This window comes from Micromys minutus, assembly GCF_963924665.1.
Source record: "Micromys minutus genome assembly, chromosome: 8".
In the NCBI taxonomy this organism is placed as follows: domain Eukaryota; kingdom Metazoa; phylum Chordata; class Mammalia; order Rodentia; family Muridae; genus Micromys; species Micromys minutus.
Genome location: NC_137977.1, coordinates 69,841,979 through 69,855,322, shown reverse-complemented (window position 1 = coordinate 69,855,322; position 13,344 = coordinate 69,841,979). Strand labels below are relative to the sequence as shown.

The 13,344-nt window shown below is 43.7% G+C and overlaps 1 protein-coding gene across 1 annotated transcript in view; it reads right to left on the bottom strand.

Moving 5' to 3' along the window:
• The window catches only part of NETO1 (neuropilin and tolloid like 1), a gene marked incomplete at both ends in the record, with an annotated part of 104,506 nt that extends 104,122 nt beyond the window's left edge, over positions 1–384 (bottom strand). Inside the window, one exon of the mRNA XM_080920156.1 lies at positions 357–384. Within this exon, the coding sequence (XP_080776282.1) occupies positions 357–384 (28 nt within the window). The remainder of the gene's footprint in view (positions 1–356) is intronic.
• Positions 385–13,344: the final 12,960 nt, after the last annotated feature.

Genomic DNA, 13,344 nt, shown 5'->3' with positions numbered 1-13,344 from the left:
CTTCTTGCCCAGCAAAGATCAACCCTGCTGCCTCCCTCTTTCCACCTGCATCTCTCTGGGGACCAGCATCTCCTTCAGGTGTCCACTTTTTAACCACATGCTCCTCTGGACCACCCAGAGATCCTGCCTATGGAGAGATGGTTTTCCCTGACCAACTCTGAGGTCCAGCGCCTCTCTGTGCGCCGCCCCCGCCAGACTGTATGATGCTGCAGTACCGAAAGTTTACATCTGCCCCAGACTCCTGGGGACTGCGGGGTCTGGCTGGAGTGGTTGGTAGGGCTTTTCCTGGTGCATGGGTCCAAAAGGAGAGGAGGCAGCACCCAGGGAACGGACTGGCACTCTGGAGAGGTACTCACTGTGAAATAAACTGCGTCCATAGATCATGTCTGTGCGTTACACCAGAGGCTCCGATCTCCACTAATTCCATTTAGAAACGGGGAGACTTCGGTGGTAGGGAGAGGATTCAGTCCAGAGATTTTAAACATGCAAACCACGAGTAAAATACAGTGCGGGGAAGCGACAGAGGAAAGAAAGCATCAGAACTGGTCTGTCTTCCTCCCTTGGCTGGCTCTCGCCCTCCTTTGCTCTCTCACCGCCGCGAAGCCAGCATCTCCACCATGATGCTCGCATCACACCCGGGCGCCGACCGCCACCATGAGCACCGCTGCCGGTTGCGCCCTCCTCCTCTGCATCACCGCCGCCGCAGCTGTCAGGAGGACGCGGCGGGCAGTCGGAGCGCGGGCGGCGGCAGGCGCGGGGCGAGCCCCGGGGCGCCCGAAGCCCGGACCGGATCTGGGCTGAGAGGCAGAAGGTGTAAGGTGGGGACCGGTCCGGATCGACGGCAAAGACTGGGCGGGCGACAGCGAAGGCAGAGGCAGGGACTTGTTCAGTCTCCGGTCTCATCCACCACTAGCACCAGGTCCGAGCAGCCTCGCCCGGAGGATGTCCAGCCGCAGCCCTCCTCTCTCCAGCCTTTGGGGGTCTTATGCTGAGGCATTGAAAGCAGGAGGCAGGGGTCCGTCATCGGCTCGTCGGGCTGCGCGCCACCTCTGCTATCTTGCAGAAAAAAGGAGTCTAAGGGTGGGCGTCTGGGGGGCGGGGGAGGGCTCAAGGGTGGTGGAGGGGAACACGGGGGTGGTTAAAGGGGGAGGGGAGGGAGGGAAGGAAGGAATATGGCAGAGTTACCAAGTGAGCCTCCTAGTCATAGCTATGGGCTGCATGACCCTCCAGGAAGCCCGAAGCCAGGGTGAGACTTGGCAGCTGAGCACAGCTGGTGCCCCCAGGCCTGGTGAGCGGCAGAATTGGGCGGCGGCGGCGACAGCAAGGACATCACAGCGGCGTGGTTCGTGGGGGGTGGGGAGGGGGTGAGGACCAGACTAGGCTCTTTCACTCAGCCAGCTCCAGCAGAAGGGGCTAGAGGAGCTTCTCCAACTCCCCATTGCATCTCAGTGGAGGGTGAAAGGCGTGGAAGGGGGAGGGGCCAGCGAGCAAAAATGCTCCCTGGAGTTCGGATTTTCACTTTTTAAAGGTTAGAAATGACTCTGTCTCCCGGTCCTCCAACTGGAGTTTTCTAGTCCCCTCTCCTATAATGGGTGAATACCCTTTAGCAGCTGGCCTAAGAGCAAAAGCCCGGGCGCTGGAAGAAAAAAAGGAAAGTGGTAAAAGTTTCACCATTAACCACTAGAGGAAATTTGCTGGAGAATCCCCCTCCCCCAACTACTACTGCAAATACGCAGCACCTTCAAATGTACATTTCTCGGAAAAATACTCAAAATCGTCTAAAAGCAAACACATATCACCCCACCCTAATACACACAAACGCGAGCGCCCGCGCGTGCCGGTCTCCAGAAACTCAAAGGAGAGAGGAGTTGCCCGGGAAAAGAGAAGGAAAATTCTCCAGTTCGGAAAATTCGAATAGATGAATGCGAAATCACAGTAAACACGACCAGGCAGCACTGTGGGATGGGGGTGGGGGGTTAAAGTAGGCGGCATCTGGGAGTCCTCCTTCCCCTGACACTACAGCACTTCCTAACCACCCCTGTACACCAGAGTGGCTTGCTGGATCCCAGGTCGCTGCTGCCCGGTCTGTGCTGACCACAGCGGCGCAAGCTGGACCTCCACTATGCAGCCCCAAGGGGTGAAATGACGCCCCACCCCCAGAACCTGCAGCACTAAAGCTCTACTGGGGATGACCCTTAGTGTGCAGTGTGCGAAAGAGGATGAGGAGAGAGAGAGAAAGAGAGAGAGAGAGACAGAGAGAGAGAAAGACAGAGAGAGACAGAGAGACAGATAAGCTACAGCATCTACCTGCTGCCACTTCTGCTACTGGAGAGGCCCACGTGGGTGTGTGGGTGTCTGCGGAGTGTGTGGAAGGCAGGTGATGAGGTCCTCCGGTTGGTTCCCATACTGTAGCTGGAGACGGTGGCAAGAGGCACGCTATGGCGTGGAGTAAGTGACTCTAAACCAGAGTGGATCAACACCTAAATTCAAGCCTCTGTTTCCTGAATATTCAGGATTACAAGTCTTGAATGGTGGAGAAAGGGAACCTAACAGCCCATTTAGACTAGGTAAGCATGTGTCTAAGCAGGCAAGAGAGCTAGAGCGAGAATTAGAGAGCTAACAAGCAAGAAGGGAGAGAAGATATGTGAGGGGAGGAAGAGGAAGAAGGAGAGAAGAGGAAGAGGGGAGGAAGGGAGAGGGAGGGAAAGGAAGGGAAAGAGGGAGAGAGAGAGAGAGAGAGAGGGAGAGAGAGAGAGAGAGAGAGAGAGAGAGAGAGAGAGAGTATGAATTACAGGAGAGGGTACTATTCCTTCATTATGAAAACACTTTCTCTTTATGTCAGGCCTGTAAGAGGAGCTGTGAGTCTGAAAAAAACGAAAGCTGTACCCATGGCTGCTGCTGAGCTGGTGAGTCTGCACACACCTACTTGCATAAGGACCCCAGCAGAAGGTCCTAGGAAGCCATGTGACACACGGATGATTCTTGTGCCCACGGGGCTTTGGGAATGAGAGTGGAGAGAACAGATCTGAGGCAGTAGAAGTGAGAAAGAAGTAAGAAATGTTGCAGTAGTGAAATGTGTGACAAAGGATGCCTGTGAGAAAGGCTCCTGGAACCTGGGTCACCTGCAGGGGACAGGGTGGGCTTCTGGACAAACTGTGCTGGCTTGAGAAGACAGTTGTGCTTGGGGATTCTTAAGAGGAGGCCCAAAATGTCAAACTCTGAAGAAATTGTGAATGTACTTGAAATAGTTTTAGTGAATTTTCAATTACAAACTGAATACAGGAAAAAGGAATTTGTTTATGTACTAAACTTCCCCAAGTGCCCACTTGTTTCTTATTTGTCTTGTATCAGAAAGAAAGAGCACACTACAGATGGCACACACATACACACACACAAACACACACACATAATAACACACAAACACAAGTCTATTATGGGAAATTCAGAGAGGGAATCCAGGAATGGAGGGACAAAAGGAAAGAGGGAGGGGGAGCCTAACTTGGGCCCATGCTTTTGTTGTTGTTGTTGTTAAGTTAACATTTCATAGTCAATTTCCTGGTTTTCTGTACCTACAGGTGTGGGCAGTACCTGAGACGGATGATCTTTGGCTTGGTTCCAGCCGAAGTACTGAAGGAGTGAGTATGCATTTCTGTCCCCTACCCCCAACACACACACACACACACACACACAGAGAGAGAGAGAGAGAGAGAGAGAGAGAGAGAGCATGCTAGATTTTAGCAACAGCCAGGGGCTTTCCCCTGAGACTGAGTCAAGGCTATCAAGAGTACAGACATTACTCTGTGCTACTGAAACTCCCAGGCTGCATGTGCTTCCTTTTTATTAAGGATTACACTCTTTTCCCTTCTGTACTCATACTCACATGGTCAGCCTTCTCCCACATCTTACATGCTTTCCAAGTTGCCACTAATTCTTTATAATAATAATAGTAATTATTATTATTACTATCATCATCATCATCATCATCATCATCATCATTTTATTTGTTTATATTACAGATGTTCTCCCACCTGTCAGAATTCTTCATCCCATTCTCTCTTGCCTCTGCCACAGACCAGCCTGTGTATGCTCATTTGTTGGCGGCTTAGTCTCTGAGAGCTCACAGGGGTCTGGATTAACTGACACTGTTGTATTTCTTATGGGGTTGCCATCCCCCTCATCTCCTGCAATTCTTCCCCTAGCTCTTCCATAACCCCTGCCCACCTCAGTCCAATGGCTGGCTGTAAGCAACTGCATCTGTCTTAGTCAGCTGCTGGTAGAGCCTCTCAGAAGACAGCCACACTAGGTTCCTATATGTAAGCACAACATAGAATCAGTAATAGTGTCATGATTTGCTACTTGCAGATGGGATGGATATCAAGTTGGGCTGGTCACTGGTCGGTCATTCCTTCAGTCCCTTCCCCATTTTTTGCCCTGAAGTTCTTTTAGACAGAAACAATTCTGGATTAGAAATTTGAAAGGTGGGATAGTGTGGTAGTTGCCATACGCTTTGCTTAGGGAGTGACACTATTTAGAGGTGTGGCCTTGCTGGAGTACTTGCAGCTTTATTAGAGTCAGCATGATCTTGGAGTAGTTGTGTAACAATGGGCACAGGCTTTAAGACCCTACTCCTAGGCTGCCAGGAAACCAGTATTCTGTTAGCGGCCTTCAGATGAAGATGTAGAACTCTCAGCTTCTCTTGTACCATGCTGTTATATTCCTGCCTTGATGATCCTAGACTGAATCTCTGAACCTGCAAGCTAGCCCCAGTTAAATGTTGCCCTTATAAGGTTTGCCTTGGTCATGTTGTCTGTTCACAGTAGTAAAATTCTAACAAAGGCAGAAGTTTGCACCAGGGACTGGGGTATTGTTGTAATAGGCCTGCCCATGTTTTTGTTTGGATAAAAAAGGTGTATATTGGGACTTTGGATTTGGAAAACAGTGGAATGCTTTAAGTGGGGCTTAATGGACAATCCTTGTGGGACTATAGAAGACTTTGTTGATAAGAGTGATTTGAAATTTGTGGACCTGTCCCAAAAGGTTTAAGTGGAAAATTTCAATATGTGGCCTAGAGATTTTAATATGTGGTATTCTGGTGAAGAATGTGGCTGTTCTTTGCCCTTGTCTGAAGAGTCTAGCTGAGGCTAAGGTTAAGAGATTTATATTAATTGCATTGACAAAGGAAGTCTCAGAAAAGCTCAACAGAGTCTTTGTTCTCTGGGAAAATCTCATGAAGAGTATTTTGAACAAGCATAGCAAGCTTAGGAAGGAAAACTTATTAAAATATGTGGTTTGGGTATTAAAGGGATACCAGGAAATAAAATGGAGATGAATCCTGTGTTTAAGGATATTAATATGAAGTAAGAGGGTGGTAACCTTAGGGCAATTTCCATTTAACTAAGTTTTGGTCTATGCATCCTGTAGAAGCCTTTAGTCCTAGGAGGAAAGGTAAGCAGATCTCTACCTGCCTTTGCTGCTTCTGTCCTGGGTAGTCCACAACCACCCCAGGGTGTTGCATTCACACACTGTTTTCCACAGCCAGGTAAGAACATGACTCCACAATCATTAACTTATCAAACAAGTTTATATGTTAAATTCTCAATCAACAATACCTCATCACAATAGGCTTATAACCAGTTGACAAAGGTATAAACTGCCCACCTATATAAGATAAAATGATCCATAAAAAACTTAGAAATAATCATAACCTTATTAATCTAGAGATTCAACAAGAGAGACATCCATATCTGCTTCCATGTTGCCTCCTTCTCCTTCTATTTCACTTTTCTAACTTTGTCCCTGCCCCACTTTCTACTATCCAATCATGTTTCTCCTTGACATCACCCTACATCCATATTGGTTATGTGTGTGTGTGTGTGTGTGTGTGTGTGTGTGTGTGTGTGTGTGTGTAAACTTTAACTTGAAACAAGCTGGAGTTATCACAGAGAAAGGAGCTTCAATTAAGGTAATGCCTTCATGAGATCCAGCTATAAGGCATTTTCTCAACTAGTGATCAAGTGGGGAGGGCCCAGTCCATTGTGGATGGTGCCATCCCTGGGCTAGTAGTCTTGGGTTCTATAAGAAAGCAAGTTGAGCAAGCCAGGAGAAGCAAGCCAGTAAGTAACATTCCTCCATAGCCTCTGCATGAGCTCCAGCTTCCTGCCTTGCTTAAGTTTTGGTCCTGACTTCCTTTGGTGATGAACAGCAGTGTAAAAAGTGTAAGCTGAATAAACTCTTTCCTCCCCAAATTGCTTCTTGATCATGATGTTTGTTCAGGAATATGAACACTGAGTAAGACATCTTTAATCCCATTATTGGGGAGATAGAGCCATGCAGATCTCAGAGTTTAATATCAGTCCAGTGAATAAGTTCTAGCACAGCCAAGCTTAGGCAGTGAAAAAGTTGGAAAACAGAAAGCTGGTGATAATTTAATAGAACAAGGGGGACACGTTCTAGCCTCATCATGCAGCAGAACTAGGCAGCTTCAGGCATGTACCTCTGGCTTTAGAGTCAAGAAGAGAAGGAACTACTGGGACAATTAATTCTGGTTAGCTGGAGCTAAGAGATCAGTGGTTATTTTAAGAAGAGTCTAGTATCACTGAGATGAAATCTTTTGGGAAGAGTTTTTGAATGCACAAAGAAGCTGTGTTCAGAGCTAGCCAATGTTGTACTTTGTGGTACAGCAGAACTTGGTAATGTGTAAGACTTACCTACATGGTACTGATTTGAACATATAAACAGATCATGAAGAGCGGCTGAGGACAGGGAAGACTGTTGGTGAGTGTGTAGACTCAGTTGCAGTTGACTGTTCAGGACTGAATGGGTCATCCCAACAGGTTCCTTGGCACCAGGAAGAGAGACTATGAGAGGCCATTGGTGAAGCCTAGTTGAAGGTGAAGACCAAAGTATAGTGACAATGCCAGTACCATAGAATTATCATGGAAGACAGCAGCATCCATGGAATGGAGTCAACCAGAGTTCTATAGAAAGCAGAGCTAAAAATGTGACCCAAGCCCTTTGGAAGAGCTCAGAAGATCATGTGTGGCTCCCAAACACTAGAACAAGAAATGGTAACATTTAAGTTGCCTTGGACACCCCAGCATGTTTGAAATTCCAGAGCCATGGATATCTTCTGAGTAAAGCTGCTAAGAGGGAGTGGTACTAGCCTAGGAAAAGAAGTTTGTTGCAGTCAACACAGAATAAAAAGGTGTGTAGCTCTGAAGACTACTTTGATCTCAGACATGGAGATTCAGAGTTTGCCCAGCTGGTTTCCTGTCTTGCTTTGGGGATTATAGCTAAGTAATTAGGTGACTTTCAGAAGAGGCATTAATTAAACTTTGGAAGTTTGGCATTGTTGAGACTACTATAAACTATGGGGAATTTTTAAGTTGGACTACATGTTCAGGTTTAGAGGTTTGCATCATGTTATTTTTATGTGTGACCTGAATAGGCTCATATATTTGAAAAGTCTATGAGGGCCAAGGAGTGGAAAGTGATAGTTTGTATAAGCTTGGCCCAGGGAGTGACACTATTTGGAGGTATGGCCTTGCTGGAGTAGATCTGACTTTGTTGGAGTACTTATGTCACTGTGGGAGTAGGCTTTAAGGCCTTACTCCTAGCTGCCTGGAAGCAAGTATTCTTTTAGCAGTCTTCCAATGAAGATGTAGAGCTCTTAATTTCTGCATCATGCCTCCCTGAATGTTGTCATGTTCCAACTTTGATGATAATGGACTGAATCTCTGAACCTGTAAGCCAGTTCCAATTAAATGTTGCCCTTTTAAGAGTTGCCTTGGCCATGGTATCTCTGCAGTAAAATCCTAACTAATGCAGTTAGTGACCCAATCCCTCCACTGGAGGCATTGTCTATATACTGGAAGTGGGCTCTCAGGCTCCCTTTCTTCTCTATTTGGGTATTTAAGCTAAAAACATCCCCATTGTATACTGGGAACCTCTTGTGTCCCAGGTCTCTGGTACTTTCTATAGGTTCCCTCAACTCCCACATCTAGCACTGCATCTTTCATTCATTACCCTGGATTTCTGGGCTTCTCTTCTGCCTCTTTTTGGTTCCTCCTTATAAGTGTGATGGAACCATCCTAACTAGAGCCTTCTCTCTTATTAATCTTCATATGGTCTAGGAGTTGTATCATTGGTATTCTGTACTTTATGGCTATATTCACTTATCAGTGAATATATGCCATGCATGTCCATTTGGGTCTGTGTTACCTCACTGAGGATGATATTTTCTAGTTCCATCTATTTGTCTGCAAATTTCTTTATGTCTTCATGTAAATGAACCACATTTTCTGGTACCACTCTTAATTGAATGAGTGACATTTGGGGCTTTAAGTTTGTGGCTATTATGAATACGGCTGCTATGAACATAATTCCATGTGTCTGTGTATGGTGGAGCATCTTTTGGGTATGTGCCCAGGAGTGGAATAGCTGGGTCTTCAAGTAGAACTACTTCCTGTTTTCTGAGAAAGCACCAGATTGATTTCCAAAGTGGTTGTCACATTTTGCAATCCCACTTGCAATGGAGGAGTGTTCCTATTTCTCCACATCCTCATGAGCAGGTATTTAAGACTCATTCTTAAGAGTCCTTCATTGGTCCCTTGCTGAGCAATGTTAACTCTCTAGGAAGAGCCCATAGGTTTGTTATTGTTGCTGTTTTGTTTGTTTCTTTAGTTATGGAGAAAAGTTCCACTTACCTAAGGGAAGACTATGAATACTTACAATCAACTTACATGGTGTGACATTCAGTCACATTTTAGAGCTCTAATCCGGAATCAGAAGTATGATTGCTAAAGCTCAGCTTGCTTTAATTTTTTCCTGTTTACTCAAGGCAGAACACCATCCCATATAGTAAATCCCCTCACACTGAGAGTGAATTTCATCTATAGGTACTCCTTTTGGTACAGTGTATAAAAGGATCCAGTCTATCTTGATGGGGAAGTCATGGTGGCAGCAGTGTAAGGTGGCTAGTCATAGTCCACAGATGGAAAACAGGGATAAATGTTGGTAATCAATTCATTCCATCTCCTTTTATTCAGTCAACAATACAACCAAGGGTATGTTATCCCTCCTACTCATGGCTTAAGTTTTTCTTGGTGAAGTGTCTTTTGAAACCTCTGACATTTACCTAACAGACAATTATGGTTCTAACAGCTTGGTTCAGCCATATTCTAATTATCTGAGACAGAATATTCAGCGTCCACCTAACAAAGGCATATTTAGTAGAGTAAACTTGTAGCTTCCTCATGGGAGGGGGGGCTAGGAGACAGGGGGAGGATGAACAGCAATTCTTGCCAGTCACTGAGTTTCACATTCAGTGAATGCCTCCATGAATTTTGTATCATTCATTTCTTCAAGTTCCTGACATGTTTGGGTTTTTGTCCTGGCTTCATTCAATGACAAAGAAGAATACTAAATCATAACCTAAATAAATTCTTTCATCCCCAGGTAGCTTTGGTCATTGTGTTTCAGCACATCAATAGTGACCAACTTAAGGTAAATAATATGCACACACAGAAAGACAGACAGATACATACATACATAGACACATAGATACATAGATCAATTATAGATTGATAGATTATAAATAGAAAGATAGATTATAGATGGATGGAGAGATTAATTAGTTGATTGATTAATAGACTGAGGATTGATAGATTGATTGAGGGACTGGCAAGATGGCTCTTTCAGTAAAGATGCTTGTTGAATAAGCCTAGAGATCTGACTTCAGTTTCAGCAACCTGCATTAAGGTGGAAGGAGAGAGTTGATTTCATACATTTGGCCTTCACAAGTGGGAGGCCCTAGAGGTATTGAGGGTGGGGGAAGTAGAAGATCACCCTCTCAAAGGCAAATGGAGAATGGGTGGAGAACTGTGGGAGAGGGCAATGGGAAGGGTGGCAACATTAGAAATATAAATAAATAAAACACTAAAAAAATAAACATTTTAATACCTGCTACTCTGAAGACGGCCAAAACAATTATGGCTGTAGAAGTAATAAGCCCAAAGGAGAACCTATCAATGTTCCTTTTCTAAATGATCATGTTGGCAAACTGCATTCTACATGGTGATTTTTACGTCTACAGATTTGTATTCCTCCTCCCACTTTCAGGTAGAGCTGCACTGTATTACAGTGGGTAGTGGTTAGTGCAGAGGCTCGTTGTTGTTCACAGAATTACTGTTCAGAGAATAAGCACCAGTGAATGTTCAGCTCTGTGTGAGTCATTGTATCAACTTTCCTTCCCCAGGGCTCAGAGACCAAAAATATCAAAAATGTGGACTGAAAGACGGTAGAAGCTGGAGGATACGGCAAAGTTATTGTGTAATCTGTCGTCTGGACAGGACTTGGACATTACAAAGGTGACTTCAAAGTAGCTCTGGTTATCCACACAAGACCCATACAAGCTGAGTCAGTTAAAAGCCCAGAAGGAAGGGGTGGGGGTTGCCGAAGCCTTACCCTTACCAGTGAAATCATTAGAAGTTGATGGCTAAGGGTCCAGAAAGGTTGCTTTTATGTTTTGATTTATTTTGTGAGAGTATGGCAACCAGTAGGCTCACCATACTCCCAGTGCATGACCCACATGAAGGGCTTATGAGCAGCACCCACTGAATCAGTGGGTTAATTTTGTTGAAGCTAAATACATAATTATAAAAGGAGGGCCTGGACATGGGAGGGAGATGAGATGGGTTTTCTGGGTAAGTTAAAATTGAAGTGTGGGCTAAATATGACCAAGATACATTGCCTGGATGTTAAAAAATGTAAGAATAAATAAAGTATTAAAATGAATAAGAAACACAGACTAAATAAGATTGGACATTCTTAGAATCAATATAATTGAAAGGAATATGTATGAAGCTATATCCCAAGATAGACAATACATGAAAATACCTGACAACCGTGTTTGGGGTTTTCTTTGTACCATCACTTTTAAATACTATCCACTGCAACTTCAGGAGGACGATGCACCTTTCCAATAGCTACCTAAAGATAAATTTGAAAAATATATGAAAACCAAAGATATAGGGTATATATGCTAAGCAAAAGATAAATATACATTTTCTGTCAAAAAGTAATTAATGACTCAAAACATTACTTAAAGCTGGTAAGTCAGATATATGAATATTATTTGATGGCTGAAGATATATTTAATCCAAACTGAATGAACTAAGTTAATTATATACAGTCACCGACTATGACTTTGTAGAACATAGTGATTGTTCCTTGTTACATGCATAAGTAAAATGTTAAAAGACAAAAATTTCTTGTAGAAAATAAACTTGCCTTGTAAGGTGTAATGAGATCAAAAAGTACATTTTAATTAGAAAAGATGTTTGGGCTTATGAAATAAATGGTAAACAAAGCTTTGACTTTTTTAAGTAACAAAATCATTGACCCATCTTTTGTGGCTATTCATTTCCTTTTCCTTTGTATATAATTGAAAAAATACATGTGTCCCAAGACAAATTCAGTAGTGTTTATAAAATGAAAAGTAGAGATATAAAACTGCTCTATTCCATGTAGAGAGTTGTGCAACAGCTTATAGCAGCCATCCTGTATTTCATTACTACACACTGCATACAGTGAAGACAGCCTTAACAGCATCACCCAGGGCACTGCGATGATACCTCAACCACACTGTCGTTTAAAACGGTTGTTCTCTAATTGATGGGCAGTTGTCTTATTAATATACCTCTCTGGGACCTAAAAATCTGTCTTGGATTTATCACCATGTTACCTGGACTCTCCAAACCCTCTTATAATTTTAAAGTGATGTCTTGCTAATGGGATGAGAAGAAAGAGCAGATTACAGGAACTCAGCGAGGAGGACCATAACAATCTTGTCTACCAAGCTGGTGGAGGGAGGGATGCTTTTTCAGATAGGTAGAGGCAAAAAAAACCACAAATCTCACTTGTGCATATTGCACAGATGTAGATACTTTACTCTGTAAAGATAGGTCTTCTTTTTGTTTTTTACAGTAGGTCGGGTGGATTGATTATTTTCATCAAATTGTCTGAAACGATCTTACCTCTGAAGTAATATCTGAGGGAAGCGAGTTAAAGAATGTTAATTTATAACTGGAAAGCACAGCAACCTTTGATCCAAAGGTTATGTAAGCTACTGCTTTTTGAGTCATGCCTTTTATTAGTCTAATTTTGGATAACTTCTTGTCGGGGATGGAGGCGAGAGAGAATGAATTCTGTAGGAACACTGGAAATACAAGCATGACAAGCTGTACTCCAAACACAGGCAAAACCCTGAGTGTGGCTCATGTCCCTGCAAGTCCAACACTGATCAAGAAAGAGACATAAGTCTAAGTTTGGGGGGATGGCATACTTAGCTCCAGGTTGTAAAAGATCATGTCAGACTGTGAGTGATAGATCAATATATCCTTTGTCCTCATCTGGTCTATATACATGTGCAAATATCATAAACACACACAGAGAGAAAAGTCCAGATTATTTTACAATTAGCTCATTCCTAAGTGCCAACAGCCCACTTAATTTGAACACACAATGACAAGGGACTTTCATTTACATTCAGTCATGTAGTGAATGTCTGTAGTGTTTACTGCCTTATCAGAACTAACTCCTGTTTTACATCTCTAATGAAAACTTGATTTTATTATTTTAATTTAATTTCTAGTGGGGCAAACCCAAGCCAGTGTTTGATGCATGCTGGGAAAGGGCTGAATCTATGGAACTGTACCCTTGTCAACAATGACCCTTCACACAGGGTCTTTTATGGAGTTCAGTGTTTGAACTTGTGACAGTCTTGTTTTGACCTCTAGAGAGCTGGAATCATCATCCTACACCATACATTTTCATGACACACATTTTTTGTCATTTAGGCCACTGGGTATAGCTACAATGTACGGAGATTACCTGGCAGCTATGTGCATTTTAATTACAAGCCTATGGAAATGAAATGTAAAGAGGTGAATCAAGACAGAAACACTGCAACAGTTTCTGTGTCACTTTACCTTAGGGTACCTAATGGAATCCCAGATCTTCCAATGGCTGAGGACAAAGTGAGGTCTTACATGGTCTCTCTTGATTTCAAACACTTCTCTGCACTTTTTTCACTTGCTTGATGCTTGCTGGAGTATCATTACACATGGGCTGAATCAATCAGTGTGTATGAGGGTTAATATACAAACAACAGAATTTATTGTGAAAGGAAACATGGGGAACAGAAATGGTGATCTCTCCTTGTCTTATTGCCCATTCTCACTGTATGCATCTCCTCACCAAGCCCCCAAACACAAAGCCTTCAGAAAGAGGAAGTAGGGAACACACACACACACACACACACACACACACACACACGAATATAGT